Source organism: Oryctolagus cuniculus, chromosome 7 (assembly GCF_051225735.1).
Source record: "Oryctolagus cuniculus isolate XC-2025 breed Fujian yellow rabbit chromosome 7, ASM5122573v1, whole genome shotgun sequence".
NCBI classification, from domain to species: domain Eukaryota; kingdom Metazoa; phylum Chordata; class Mammalia; order Lagomorpha; family Leporidae; genus Oryctolagus; species Oryctolagus cuniculus.
This window is the reverse complement of record NC_142873.1, coordinates 150,742,004-150,758,058: the sequence shown is the minus strand read 5'-3', so window position 1 is coordinate 150,758,058 and position 16,055 is coordinate 150,742,004. Positions and strand designations below refer to the sequence as shown.

General features: G+C 40.6%; 1 protein-coding gene across 50 annotated transcripts in view; it reads right to left on the bottom strand.

The window, feature by feature from the left end:
- Positions 1-16,055, bottom strand: part of EIF4G3 (eukaryotic translation initiation factor 4 gamma 3) — a 376,646-nt gene that overhangs the window by 76,206 nt on the left and 284,385 nt on the right. For all 50 annotated transcript variants that reach the window (XM_089301376.1, XM_089301377.1, XM_089301378.1 and 47 more), the window contains 2 exons: positions 12,322-12,492; positions 2,607-2,804 (listed from right to left, as the gene is read on the bottom strand). In XM_089301376.1, the coding sequence (XP_089157502.1) occupies positions 2,607-2,804; positions 12,322-12,492 (369 nt within the window). The remainder of the gene's footprint in view (positions 1-2,606; positions 2,805-12,321; positions 12,493-16,055) is intronic.

The following is a 16,055-nucleotide window of genomic DNA, read 5'->3' as shown; positions in this document are numbered from 1 at the left end:
CAGGCATCCCATATGGGCACTGGTTCAAGTCCCAGCTGCTCTACTTCCGATATAGCTCTCTGCTATGGCCTGGGAAAGCAGCAGGAGACAGCCCAAGCCTTTGGGTGCCTGCACCCATGTGGGAGACCCAGAAGAACCTCCTGGCTCCTGGCTTCAGATCAACCCAGCTCAGGCTTTTGGGGTCGTTTGGGGAGGGAGCTAGCAGATAGAAGATCTCTCTTTCTCTGTGCTTCTGCCTCTCTGTAACTCTACCTTTAAAATAAAAAAAATTTTTTTAAATAATATTTGTAAAATTTACTGTATATGGATGGAAATACGTCATTTTTCCGTTCTTTTTTTATTTTTTATTTTTTTTTTAACTTTTATTTAATGAATACAAATTTCCAAAGTACAGCTTATGGAGTACAATGGCTTCTCCCCCATAACTTCCCTCCACCCCATTTTTCCATTCTTAAAGACTATGAATCAGGTTATAAGACCTGCAATTCAATCTGTGGCTGGTTCAATAGCAGCATATGGTGGTAATGAAGTGTTTGTGTAAGTCTCTTATACATATAGAAACCTGAGCTATTTTCTGACTGTTAGGTTAAGTTGCAATTATCTTCTTCTGTGTGGCTTCATTTTATTCTTTTCAAGATATCCTTTGGTGAAAAATGCTCCTAATTTTGAAACAATTTTTATTTACTTTTTTTTTTTTTTAAATCTTATTTGAAGAACAGAGAAACACAGACACACAGAGAGGAAACTTCCATCGGCTGGTTCACTGCCCAAAAGGACACAACATTTGGGCTTGTAATAATTGTTCAAAGCAACACATAGATGGTTTCTATTATTATAATCAACTTCACTCTGTAGCTGGCATTTCCAGAACTGCACAGTCTGGACTTAGAACACTTCCCATCACCAATCACCAATATGGTTTCAATTTATTTATGACTTACTACAGGCCAAATACTGAGTTAGGAACTTAAGATAACCTCATTTGATTTGTCCTCATAATATCATACATTATATGAACTTATTTTATGGATTAAAACTGAGATTAGTAAACTATTCTAAGGGTATAAACTTAGCAAGTGGCAAAGTATATTTAGTTTAAATAAAAATACTTAATTGTAAAGCTTAAATATTAAACCCGTAACAGTGAGACTGCTAAGCCAGAGTCTGCAGCCATTATGTCATGCTTGATGCTTTGGACGTGACCTTGCCTGGACTACTTCCTTTGTTCTCTATACTCGCACCCCTCATGATCCCAGGTTCAACTGGAGCTTTATTTGCACCATGAAAATTTGTCACTCTCACACCAATACGATTTCTTTTTCCTCCAATATATGTTTTGGGTTTAAATCACCCATTCAAGTAACAACACACTGCTATATTACAAAATGTGACTTGTCTTTTTCTGATGAATCCTATTTTATTTTTCAATATGGATGTTAGTTTTTTTTTTTTTTAATTTAGATTTATTTATTGACTTGCAAGGCAGACATACAGAGAGAAAAGGAGAAAGAAAGAGAAAGAAAGGTTTTTTTTTTGTTTCGTTTTTTTAAGATTTATGTTATCTATTTGAAAGACAGAGTCAGAAAGAGAGAAAGAAAGAAAGAGAGAATGCAAGTGATAAAGAGAGGTCTTCCATTTGCTGCTTTCCCAAGTGCATTAGCAGGGTCCCAGATCAGGAGTGGAGCACCCAGGACACCAACCAGTGCCCATATGGGATGCTGGTGCAGTAGGTGGCGGCTTAACCTGCAATGCAGCCACCCTATTGTTTAGGGTATTAAAAATAGGAGATGTAACTTTGCTAACTTCCAACAGACTTACCTGTCTTTGACATAAGTATTCAAAAATATTGGTAGAATGATAGAATTTTGTATTTTCATAGCTTGTCTCTAAGAAATGAGGTATGATGAAATGAGTTGTAGTAATTTAGGAAAAAACCCACATGTTAAAGATCATACATTTCTGACACAAGTACTTTGGTAACAGTAACAGGAAGGGAAAACCCAGATGGTACATGGCAGTTTAATGACTGCAGAATAGAAGAGGGCAATGAACATTAATCACAAGGTCTTTGGTCTCCATTCTGTCTTGCCCTAGCACTGACAGGCTGTGCAGAGTAAATGGCTGTGGATAATATAAAAAGAGATATCTAATGCTTTTAACAGATGAAATGATTAGTTATGAACCCTTCTCACCATAAGACAGCTGTCCTTTCATTATCGTGGAGGCTAGAATTAGAAGTAACTGTGTTTTGTTTTGATTTTTTTTTTTTTCCAAATTTAACTAAAGGTAAAAGCAAGCCATAGGGAGAAACTGGCTGCCCATGACAGTAATTTCTGTTACTAATGTAAAGCTTGGAAACCTCTGGAACAAGATGGATGAGATCATCACATGCCCATTTCAATCCTGTCTCCAAACCCCGACCAGAGGTGAGTATATATTGCAATAAAGGAAGATTCTCCTTATACAACGAGGATGCTTTGTTAGTAAGTGCTAAAAATATATTCTCCCCTTTACGTGGCCCCAATGAGACTTCTGGGAAGAATGTGCAGTGAGGGGAGAATATACCTCTTGGAGATTTCTCGTTTTACTCCTTCCTCTCTTCTTACCGTTACTAGACATCGACACATGTTTGCGTAAGCCACAGAGAAACTGGGTTCATCAATAGCCTTCTCAAAGACCAGGTCAATGACTCCTTTCAGCCGCTCCTCTGTGTCAACAGTAAGTCCTGACACTTGTTTCATCAGTTGGTTGAACATCTGCGGTGTCAATTTATTTAAGATACTCCGAACTTTCCTAAAAAGTTCCTAGAAGGGCCACAAAGAAGAAAAAAAAACCACATTAGAATAACTAGGATAACATGATGCTTGATGTAAGGTTTGTTTCTAATAACTAATTCAATTCCTCAAATTATTAAAGATTGTGGGCTAGTTACAGAAGTGATTAAATCCATCAATTTTAACACCTTCTTATTACTACTGATGAGACATCTAGAAACCGGCTTTAGTCACATCTTGCTGGCGAGAGCATCAGCCAGTATGTATCTAAGGGTATCCTGGCAATATGTATTAAAAGCTTTAAAACTGTGATGTACCCTTTGAACAAGTAGTTACAATATTATAAAATTATTCATATTTAGCGATACATACAAAGATTTTGATCAATAACTTCTATCATATAACCCTTTAGAGAAGTTAATTTCAACATTCAAAAATAGAACTTTGTCTAAATTATGGCACAATATAAGTATGGTATGGAATGGTATGAAATACGATGCAGATATCTTCTAAGAGATGTTGCAGAAAGAAACTCATCAGTTTAGGAACAGAAGAGATCATCCTCAAGACAAAAAGGGTATCTACAATCTAAAGAGTGAAACACTGATTGCTCTTAGGGGATGAAGCTAAATTGTCTGTTCTCATCATTCTTTTTTTTTTTCCCCCCATAGGCAGAGTGGACAGTGAGAGAGAGAGACAGAGAAAAAGGTCTTCCTTTGCCGTTGGTTTGCCCTCCAATGGCCGCCGCAACTGGTGCGCTGCGACCAGCACACCGTGCTGATCCGATGGCAGGAGCCAGGTACTTCTCCTGGTCTCCCATGGGGTGCAGGGCCCAAGCACCTGGGCCATCCTCCACTGCACTCCCTGGCCACAGCAGAGAGCTGGCCTGGAAGAGGGGCAACCGGGACAGAATCCGGCGCCCCAACCGGGACTAGAGCCCGGTGTGCCGGCGCCGCAGGCGGAGGATTAGCCTAGTGAGCCGTGGCGCCGGCCCTCATTATTCTTAATAACACACTAGAGAAGAAGAAATAAACCCATTATTCACAGATGATAGTTGTCTACATAGAAAATCATGAGAAAGTCCAAAAACAGACACTACAATTATTGAGTCTAGCAATTATAGGATACAATGTTCAAAATGCAAATGTCAACCATATTTCTATATGTTAGCAATGAATAATTAAAAATGCAGATTTTTTTAAGTACCATTTATAATAGCATCCAAACTCATTAAGTACATAGTTTAAGATTGAACAAAATACCTACAGGAGCTGTATGATGAAAACTACAAATTAGTAAAGAAAGAAATCAAAGAGGACCTAAATCAATGGAGAACTATATTATTTACAAAAATCCTAGTAGTGAATTTCGGTTTTTATTTTTGGTAAAAATTCATCAAGTGACTCTGTAAATCATATGGAAAGGCAAAAAAACTAGAAGAGCCTAAACAATTTTGAAAAATAAAGTTTGAGGAGTAACAGAACCTTTCAACATTTTAGTATATAAAGTTACTATATAAACTGTACAGAAGAGAGTCTAGAAATAGACTTACACGTATATAATGAACTGACTTTCAGAAAAGATGGAAGGAAAATTCAATGGAGGAAAGAATCTTTTCAATATATGTTGTTAGAAAAATTGAATATCCATCAGAACAAAAAATGAACTTGTATTCATATCTTGCACCTTTTACAAAACTTAACTAAAACTGGATCACAGAATTAAACGTACAATCTTGAGTGGGCATTTTAGGTTCAATTTCCAGCTCAGGTTCTTGACTCCATTTTCTTCCTAATGCAGAGCCTGGAAGGCAACAGTGACGGCCCTAGTGACTGGACTCTGCCACCCACGTGGAAGGCCTAGTGCAGTTTCCAGCTCTCATTTTTGACTTGGCCCAGTTCTGTACTTGTGGGTATCTGGGGAATGAACCAGCAGTCTCTGCCCCTCAAATAAATTAATTAAAAAAGAGTAAAATCTAAAATTATAGGCTTCTAGAAGATAACACTGAACAAAAGCTTTGTGTTCTTGAATTATGCAAAGATTTCTTAGACAACAACCAAAACAATCAATAAAAAATTGATAAACAGAGTATTATCAAAATAAAAAACATTTTATGGAAGACACTGTTAAATGCAGCCTTTCTATTCAACTAGATATTTATTATTTATTATTTTTGATGACATATATTTAATTTATATTATTGTAAAAGGCCTAATGGGTCTACTAACTAAAGAGTTCAACAAATAAAAAGTACAAAGATGACAGCCCAGCAGGAAAACAAACAAGGGCTAACTATGTACAATAATCAAACAAAAAGATGTTCAACTTCACTCATAAAGTAAATTTTAAGCAACAAAATCATTAAAACTAGTAGTATATAATTATTATCAATTTGTTTGACAAAGATTTAACACTAAGTTTGACAAAACACTGTATTTACAGCAAAACTGATACATGAGAGAGAGGTCTTCCCTCCACTGGTTCACTCTCCAAATGGCTGCAACGGCTAGGGCTGGGCCACACCAAAGCCAGCAGTCAGGAGACAGGACCTCATCTGGGTCTCCTGCTTGAGTTGCAGGGGCCCAAACACTTAGGGCATCTTCTGTTTCTCCCAGGCCATTAGCAGGCAGCTGGGTGGAAAGGGAAGCATCTGGGAGACGCATCCAGAGATGCCAGAGTTGCAGGCAGCAGGTTTACTCACTACAACACATACTGAAGTGGCCTGGGGGGCAGGAGGGGCTCCAAGAGAGGCAGACCCCCCCCTTTTTTTTCTTAATTTTAGCTCCTACATATAGAGGAGAAAATGTAGTATTTGTCTTTCTGTGTCTACCTCATACCACTCAACGTGATGTCCTTCAGTTTCAACTATCATCAATCTTACTTTTCTTTTAAGATTGATTTTTATTTTATTCAAAAGGCAGAGCTACAGAGAGAGGAACAGTCAGAGATAAAAGAGATCTTCCATCTGCTGGCTCACTCCTCAAATGGACCCAACATCTAGAGCTGGGCCAGGCTGAAGCCAGGAGCCAGAAGCCTCTTCAAGGTCTCCATGTAGATGCAGGGGCCCAAGGACTTGGGCCATTCTTTGCTGCCTTTTCAGGCACTTTAGCAGGAAGCTGGATCAGAAGCAGAGCAGCCAGGACTCAAACCGGTGTCCTTTTCAGTTGCTGGTGCTACAGGTGGCAGCTTCGTCCCATATACCACAGCACCGGCTTCTCATTTTCATATGCATTTTCCATGAAGTCTCTGAAGACCCATTATATAAAAAACTGAAAACTCGGTGATAAGAAAATATATAACCCGGGGCCGGCCCTTGGCATAGTGGGTAGGGCCACCACCTGCAGTGCCGGCATCCCATAAGGGTGCTGGTTCGAGTCCTGGCTGCTCCACTTCTTTTTTTTTAATTTTTATTTATTTATTTTTTTTTATTTTTTGACAGGCAGAGTGGACAGTGAGAGAGAGAGACAGAGAGAAAGGTCTTCCTTTGCTGTTGGTTCACCCTCCAGTGGCCGCCGCGGCCGGCGCACTGCAGCCGGCGCATTGCGCTGATCCGATGGCAGGAGCCAGGAGCCAGGTGCTTTTCCTGGTCTCCCATGGGGTGCAGGGCCCAAGCACCTGGGCCATCCTCCACTGCACTCCCTGGTCACAGCAGAGAGCTGGCCTGGAAGAGGGGCAACCGGGACAGAATCCGGCGCCCCAACCGCCGGCGCCGCTAGGCGGAGGATTAGCCTAGTGAGCAGCGGCGCCGGCCTCATGAGTGGCCTGCTCCACTTCTGACCCAACTCTCTGCTATTGCCTGGGAAAGCAGTGGAGGATGGCCCAGATCCTTGGGCACCTGCACCTGTATTGGAGACCTGGAAGAGGCTCCAGGTTCCTGGCTTTGGATCAGCCCAGCTCCGGCCGTCGCAGCATTTGGGGAGTGAACCAGCAGATGGAAGACCTCCCACTCTCTTTTTCTCTTTCTGCCTCTCTGTAACTCTGCCTTTCAAATAAATAAATAAATCTTTAAAAGAAGATGAAGACATTGAAGTGGTAAGAGGTCCTGCTCCCTTGCTTCAAACTCCAGGGCACTCCCCTGTCTTCCCCACCATAGTGTTTCTCCCTCTCCAGGTGTCTCTTTTTCACTTTTCCCTGAGTGTCTTGGTGCTTGGGCTCTTTATTCAACTCATGAAGGTCAGGGAGTAGTCATTCCTCCTGTGGTGCATGGTGGGAGACTTTGATATCCAGGTTGAATTTGCTTGTGGGGCCTGTATTGCTGATGTGGTTGTGCGCTGGCACTGTTACTATTCTGGGGACAATATGTTGTTGGATTCACTGATTTTTCTGTGCCTCTGTGATGTTTATCATTCTTACTATGGAAAGGCTCTGAAACATTTTTTAGAGGACCTACAATGTGTAAGACGTTGTGCTGCACATATTTTGTGGAATGCACATGTTAAGATATTCTTCTTGCCTTTCAAGAAATTAGAGTACGTCTCTTTGGTATTTGTGTTTACCTAAGAAGAAATTAAATATTGGCTACAGAGGCCGGCACTGTGGTGTAGTGGGTAAAACTGCCACCTGCAGTGCCGTCATCCCATATGGGTGCTGGTTCTAGTCCTGGCTGCTCCATGTCAGATCCAGCTCTCTGCTATGGCCTGGGAAAGCAGTAGAAGATGGCCTAAATCCTCAGGCCCCTGCACCTGCTTGGGAGTCCCGAAAGAAGCTCCTAGCTCTTGGCTTCAGATCGGCGCATCTCCAGTCGTTGCAGCCAATTGTGGAATGAACCGACAGATAAAGGACCTCTCTTTCTCTCTCTCTGCCTCTCCTTTTCTCTCTGTGTAACTCTGACTTCCAAATAAATAAATAAATCTTAAAAAAAGAAAATATATAACCCAATGAAAAACAATGAAAGACATGAACATAAACTTTACCAAAGAAGATATATTAATTCAAAGGTTGTTCAGGGGCCAGCATTTGGCACAGTAGGTAAAGGCTGAATACTGCCAGCACGAGACTGCTCTACAGGGCAACGTCTTCTCTGACAAGCAGGACCCACTTGAGTGCCAGTTTGAGCGCTTTAACCAGGCGAACACCATGCTCAAGTCCCGGGACCTGGGCTCCATCATCTGTGACATCAAGTTCTCTGAGCTCACCTACCTTGAGGCATTCTTCAATGGCTCGTTACTAGAGACACTTAAAGGTGTCTTTATCAGACTCCCTCAAGCAAGCTGTGGGCCACGAAGCCATCAAGCTGCTGGTGAATGTGGATGAGGAGGACGATGAGCTGGGCCGACACAAACTCCTGGGGAACTTGAAGCTGCAAGCACTGCCCTGACAGTCTCCCCCTTCTCACCCAGGTGGGCGCTGCTCCCACCACCCACCTCTGCAGCTTACATACTGTTCTGGGGTTTGTTCTCTACCCTTCCAGCCAATCGCATCCCTGCCTTTTTTTTTTTTTTTAAAGGAAAAGACAAAGGAAAGTGAAAGTGGTGTTCCCCACCCTCCCTGCACCCATGTGCCTGGACGTCCCCTTTGTTTCCCATGTCCACTTACCCTCTAACATGTGTCTCTACAGCCACCTTACCACTGAGCCGAATGACAAATGTATAAGGAGAAAAAAAAAAAAAAAAGGCAGGGGTGTGATTGGTTGCAAGGCAGGCATCTCATATGGGTGCCAGTTTGTGTCCTGGCTGCTCCACTTCTGATCCAGCTCCCTGCTAAAGGCCTAGGAAAAGCAGAGGAAAATGGCTCAAGAGTTTGGTCCCTGCAAACTCAGGGACCAAATGAACTCAGATGAAGTGCCTGGCTCCAACCAGGCCCAGCTCTGGCCATTGCCGACATCTAGGAGTAAAACCAGTGGATGGAAGATGGTTCTCTGTATCTCCCTCTCTATAATTCTGCCTTTCAAATAAATAAATAAATACATAGTTTTTCTTAAAAAAAAAAAAAAAAAAAACTACAATAAGATACCACAGCACATTCACCAAAATGGCTACAATCTTAAAAGCAGAAAATAGCAAGTGGGAGGAGGGTGAGGTATAACTGAAATCCTCATGTAATGACAATGGAAATGCAAAATGGTACAATTTTGGAAAAGTCTGGCATTTCCCAATAATGTTAAACATATATTTACCAAAAGATTCCTGAATTCCATAGATAGGAATTTACCCAATAAAAACAAAGCTTACAGCAATTTTATTCATAATTACCAAAACCTGGAAACTATTTATCCTATAAATGGAAGAACAAAGTATAAAATAACTAAATAGTGAAATATTGCTGGGCAATTAAAAAAATCCAACTGATCATACATGTAATAATATGGATGAATCTAAAACATACCCGCTAAGTGAAAGAAGTTGTGGTCAAAGCTATTCTATTTATGTGATTTTTCTGGAAAAAGCAGTAATGTTAGAGACAAAGATCCAGTGATGGCAATGGGTGGGCATCACGGCAAAGAATGGATACAAGGCAGTGCAAAGGGATTTGGGAAGCTGTGGATGGAAATGCTTTATATCTTGACTGTGATAGCTACATGATTCTGTATGTTTGAGAACACTACAGAACTTACACAAAAAGGTGAATTTTCCTCTATGTAAACTGTGTCTCAAGAAAATGAAGTCATAAACTCCAAGACATCATGATTTAATACCGGAAAAAGTTTACAAATGTTTTGTAACTCTTTAAAAATTTCTATCTGGGGGCAGGAATGTGGTGCAGCAGGTTAAGCCGCAGCTTGAGAGACCTATAGCCTGTATCTGAGTGCCTGGTTTGAGACCCAGTTACTCCACGCTTCTGACCCAGCTTCCAGCTAATGTACCTGGGAGGAAGCAGATAATGGACCGAGAACATGGCTTCCTGCCATTCATGAAGGAGACCCAGATGGAGTTTTAGGCTCCTGGTTTTGGCCTGGCCCAGCCATATCTGTTGCAGGCACATGGGGAGTGAACCAGAGGATAGAAGACCTCTGTCTCTGACACTCCGCCTTTCAGATAAATAAATAAATAAATCTTATATATGGATTTTTTAGAATGTTTGTGAATATATTAACAGGAAATAATAAATAATAAATTTACTTAAATTAAAAAAATAATTTTGTCAAGTTTTCCAGCAATAAGTCAGTATTGCTCTTGTAAGGAAAAAAATTTAAAAGTTCACTGAGTGGGGGGCAGGTAATTAGCCTGGCATTTAAGATGTCTGCCTCTCATACTGTAGTACCTAGGCTGAATTGCCAGCTCTGATTGGACTTCAACTTCTTGATAAAGCAGACCGTGGGAGGCAGCAGTGATGGCTCAAGTAACTGAATTCCTATTACATACACAGGAGGCCTAGATTGCATTCCTGTCTCTTGGCTTTGGCCTGGCCATCCTGGCTATGCAGGCATTTGGGTAGTGAATCATTAGATGGCAGCTCTCTCTATTTCTTAAATAAATAAGCCTTTTTTAAAAAAAGAAAAAAAGAGTTTAATAGGGATGGGAGGGAGGAGCCACTGTACCTGTTTTAATTGTATAATATCACCTATGATACTATCTTTCAGGTTTTTTTCCCTTAAGATTATCCATTTACCTATTTAAAAGGCAGAGTGGCAGAGAGAGAGAGAGAGAGAGAGAGAGAGAGAGAGAGAGAGAGAGATATCTTCCATCTGCTGGAAATGTCTGCAACAGTTGGGGCAGAGCCAGGGCAAAACCAGGAGGGATGTTGGCATCATAAGCAGTAACTTAACCTGCTACACCACAATGCCTGGACCCAATATCTTTCAGTTTCATTTGTTATAAGAAATTTTATTTGTCATAAGAAATCTTCAAATTTCTCTTATTTTAGAAGATAATTTAAGGCTAGAAAAATATAATAAAAGGTAATAACTATTTGTTGAAAATCATTTACTGGCTAGAACTGAATACCTACTAGATGTCCAGTATAAGTGAAGCACAAAGCCTTCCACACAATCAAAATCTAGCTGCAGAGAGAGGATATTTATAAACAAAGTGATGAAGTCAGCACTAGGGTGAATTACAAGCACAAAAGAAGTGGTGTGGGCACACACACACAAAAAAAAAAAAAAAGAGGTAATCTATGGATAGGAACTGGCATTGTGTGTGTAACAAAAAATGAATAAACATTTGATATAATTTGGCACACAAAAATTAATTTTGTATGGATTTAAGAAAGGAATTCATTCAGTTTATTATAAGGAGTTCTAAGGGCAGAATATGCACAAAATGATACAAAGAATTCAGTTTTACCTCATAAGTCTCTAAAAAGAGATGTTTTTAAATTGTAGTTTATTGGGGCCAGTGCTGTGCACTGACATCCCACAAGGGTGCGACTTTGAGTCCCGACTGCTCCACTTCTCATCCAGCTCCCTGCTAATGTGCCTGGGAAAGCAGCAGAAGATGGCCTAAGTGCCTGTGCCTCTGCACCCATGTGGGAGACCTGGAGTAGCTCCTGGCTCCTGGCTTCAACCTGGCCTATCCTGGCTATGTGGTCATTTGGGGAGTGACCCAGTGGGTGGAAGAAAAAACTGTAACTTACTAAAAATGAAGGCCTGAAAAGGAGATATAATTAATCACAGGAAGAAGAGATTCAATCACAGAGAATATAAAAATTCACTTTAAAGAAAAGCAAATATTTACCTAAGCCTGAATGATTAACATCTATGATATATAATCCCCCTAGTCAGCCGGCGCCGCGGCTCACTAGACTAATCCTCCGCCTAGCGGCGCCGGCACACCGGGTTCTAGTCCCGGTCGGGGCGCCGGATTCTGTCCCGGTTGCCCCTCTTCCAGGCCAGCCCTCTGCTGTGGCCAGGGAGTGCAGTGGAGGATGGCCCAGGTGCTTGGGCCCTGCACCCCATGGGAGACTAGGAAAAGCACCTGGCTCCTGGCTCCTGCCACCGGATCAGCGCGGTGCGCCGGCCGCAGCGCGCCGGCCGCGGCGGCCATTGGAGGGTGAACCAACGGCAAAGGAAGACCTTTCTCTCTGTCTCTCTCTCTCACTGTCCACTCTGCCTGTCAAAAAAAAAAAAAAAAAATATATATATATATATATATATATATATAATCCCCCTAGTCAAAGTATGTATTTTGAAAAAGTAAAGCAATTTCAAGAGAAAGTAGTACGTTGTTTGGCATGGTTTTTAGAATAACACTGTCAAAGGAAAAGATTATTAAGTATTTACTGGTATCTCTACACGTATTAATAAGGTTAAAAAAGAGGTCAAAGGAAGGGGTGGATATTTGGTGCAAATTAAGGTGCCACTTGCGATGCTTGCGTTCCCTATCAGGGTGTGTGGATTTGAGTCCTGATTCTGCTTCTGCTCTGGCTTCCTAGACGTACATTATGGGAGGCAGCAGTAGTGCATCCCTGCCACCAAGTGGATTGAGTTCTAGGTTTCCAACTTCACCCTGGCCCAGCTCTGGCTGTTGTGGGCTTTTGAGGAACGTACTTGTAGATGGGAGATCTCACTTTCAAATAAAAATAAATAGAAAAAAAGAAAATCCAGGGGGGAGGGGGGGTAACCGACAGCACTGTAACTCTGTAACATCAGGATGTGCCTTGTTCTCACCTGGGTTTTAATGTTTTCAGGATCCTCAGCTTGGCTGTCACGTTTCTGGCTGGGCTTCCAGGCATTCTCTGCCTTTTTCAGGTGTACATCTTCTTTTACAGGAACTGTGATGATCTTTCTGGGCTCTCTTCTCTGGCCAGGCTGAGATCTCCGTGGACCAACGTTCAACAGCTAGGACAAGAACACCATATCTATTCAGATTACTTACAATTTATTGTCTCCACTGTGCTGTTCAAGTCAAGCCTGATGCTCATACCAAACATGTCTAGATGCAAACACTGGTATTAGGCACTCAAGTTAGATGAAATCGCTTTTGGGGAAGGAAGAAAAATAACCTCAGAATACCATCGACACAGTGTTCTCCACCACTACCATTTTTGATCTTGAAGTCCTAAATGAGACAAAGTGATGGAAAATGACGTTTGATAAAGCCGTGTTCTTACCAAGAAAGACTACTCCTAACTGAAGTGATACATTTCACTAAATGTGTAACACTGCACTGGTTACTTCTAAAACTATAAAAATTCATGGGTAGTCATCATTACAGTCACCCATTTGCTTCAAAAACTAGGTTTCTTTCTACAATTCCAGAAGGAAATGCAAACAACCTCATCACCAAAATTCTCTTCAGATACCCAGCCTATAGCAGATCATAACAGAGTCCTTTAAATTTGTTGGGTCAGGAATACTAAAACAAGCCCATCTTATTTCATCAATAAGAGACAAATTATTCCCCAAAAATTCTCTTACTGTATTGGTTATCTCTCAATTCCTGCTAGATATCTACTATACTCATTTTTTTAAAACTGATTTTGCTCCATGTCATAACGTTCACCAAATTAACTTGTTTTTTCAAGAGTTAATGGGTAAGTTAACAATTGTTTTGTGTACTAAAATCTTAATAATAGCTGCTGTCTTAAACTCTTGGAAATCAGGTTAAATATTAGGTTGTTACCAAGCTCTACTAGTTCCCAGACCTGTTACATGTTGAGAACTTTTACTTCCTCTGGTACAGTACTCTTTAAATGCTGAGCAAATACTGCCATTAGATTTCAAGAGGGAAGAAAACAAAAACTTCATACAAGACACAGAGAACAGAATCATCTCTCACTTGATGCCCCAACACTGCACTTCTGAATTAATACAAAGCTTCAGTGAAGGAATTACAGACTTTTTTTTTAATTTGACAGGTAGAGTTACAGACAGTGAGAGAGAGAGAGACAAAGAGAAAGGTCTTCCTTCCATTGGTTCACTCCCCAAATGGCCACCACACTGATCCGAAGCCAGGAGCCAGGAGCTTCTTCCTGGTCTCGCATGCGGGTGCAGGGCCCAAACACTTGGGCCATCCTCCACTGCCCTCCCGGGCCACAGCAGAGAGCTAGGGAATTACAGACTTAAATGTCATGCTTTCTATAAAAAGGCAGCTTCTAGGAGTGACATGGTCTGAGCCCTAAGCTGGCAAGCTTACACACAAGCATTGCTGATAAGCATTCACACATCAGTTTTTTCCAGAATTATTCCCTTATAGTCACTATCGGGGCAGGTATTTGGTACAGCAGTTGGGATGCTTCTTGGGATGTCTACATGCTACACCGTAGTGCCTGGGGCTCAAGTCCTGCTTTGTTCCTGATTCTAGCTTCCTGGTAATGCACTCTCAAGGAGGCAACAGGTGATGGCTCAAGTAGTTGGGTCCCTGTCAGCCACCTCAGAGACCCAGATTCAGATTCCAGATCCTGGCTTTGTCCTGATCCAGCCTGGGCTGTTGTGGCATTTGGGCAGTAAAACAGTAGATGGATTTCCCTGTGTCTCTCTCTCTTTCTGCCTTTTAAATAAAATAAAGAAATAACAATTTAAAGAGGACCATCAGACCAGAATATCAAAAGCGAACAGTTGTTAAACAAGACAGTATGACTGTAAGAACACTTATTTATAACTGAAACCTTCATATGACAGTCCAGCCCAAACAATTCTGTTAAGAAAATGCAGTAAATCAAATACCATCTGGTATTCATAATTCAGGTTATATTTTAGGGTTGACTTGAGTGAGTTAATATCTTCTTCAACATTTGGATACAACTAAAGTAAACAATTATATCACAAGAACTTTAATTTAATGACATTTGTATGTAAAAATTTGTCAAAAGTAAGTATGTCTAGGAATAATGAAAGGAAATTATGGGAAGGTCATATAAGAACCATAGTATGCATTTCTGGAGAGAGAGTTAGAAAATTTCCATTTCCCAAACTACTACAAACACCAATGAACAGGCTTTGAGATTTAATCTAGAAAATAACAGATATAATTTATGGCTACATCTCTTTATCTCCCACAAGACACAAATTCCAAATGAACAATACAGAGATGAGAAATGTTAACAAATAGGAAAGAACTTGCTAGAAGCCCACTACACTCTGCTGAAACCAATATTTGTTGCCATGTCCTAAAGGTCACTACCTTAAGTACTGTTACAGCAAGATATAATAAGTAAGATAAAAGTTGCATTTTGTGTATTAAAATATTATTAATAGTTACTATCTTAAATGCTTAGAAATCATTATTCAAGATTTGATAAAGCCGTGACAATATTTCAAAAGAAAAAGTTCTGAAAAGCTGATAAATTGCTAATCCATGATAAAAGAGTTGAGATTATAACCCATTTGCAAGCTCCCAAGACAAACTTAAAAGCTATATTTGTTTTTATATATATAAATAAGATAAACACTGTTCACAAACATTGACCCTAGTATTCTGGCTTTACTATCATTGTCTCAGTTAATCAGTCTCTAATCCTGTCTGCAAGCTAAGATCAAAATCTGGAAGCACTGTGGCACATGGAGACAAGGGGCTCAACAGGAGACAAAGGACTGCACTTCAGAGTCCAAATCTACTCTACAAGCAGTCGCTGTGAGTGTGCCTCTGGACTGTGCTGAGTTGAAGCTTCCTCATATGGAAGACGGCCTACCCGGCTACAAAGTTACTGTGGGGAACACAGGATACAAGGCATGAGAGAGACCTTAGAAACCATAGGAGGGCTCATCAATATCCAAGATAAAAGGAACTTTTTAAAAAGTATGTGTAGGTTTAAATATTTCATGCCTCTTTTTGTGTGTGAAAAACTTAATACAAACTCTAGTCTATAGTGTCCTTCAACTGTGGTACTATCTGATGAGTGACTCATTTATGGAACAAAAATAAAATCTAGGATCCTGTGCTGAGAATTACAGGGAAGACGGAAGAAACAAAGCCTCATCTCCTTGCTTGAAAGGCAACCCTGACTGCAGACCAGAGGAGGAACTATAAGGGACACTGTGCTCTAAGCTGACAAACCCAGCACTAAAAGGCGTACCACAATTCAGGGATGATTATCCAGGGAGCCGCAGTCTGTTCCAGGTGACTTTACACCCACTCTCATTTGTCATAAGTCTATCAGATAGGAAAGTACACTTATTTCTGTTTTGGAATTTAATATTCGGTACTCCATCTACTCAGAAACTATAATTTGCTTCCCTAGATAATTAGAGAAAAGAAAAGCAATATTCATCCTAGCAGTTTTTAAAGAAACAAATCAAGGGTTCATTTAAAGAGAAGGGCAAGATGATATAAACCCTACTCCTAGGATTTTTATAACAGATGAGCTTAAAGTTTGTTAAAATTAGTATGAATGGCAAGTTACTACCAACCTAGGCTCAAGGATCCTCTTTCTAAAAAAAAAATTCTTTATTTCTATTTACTG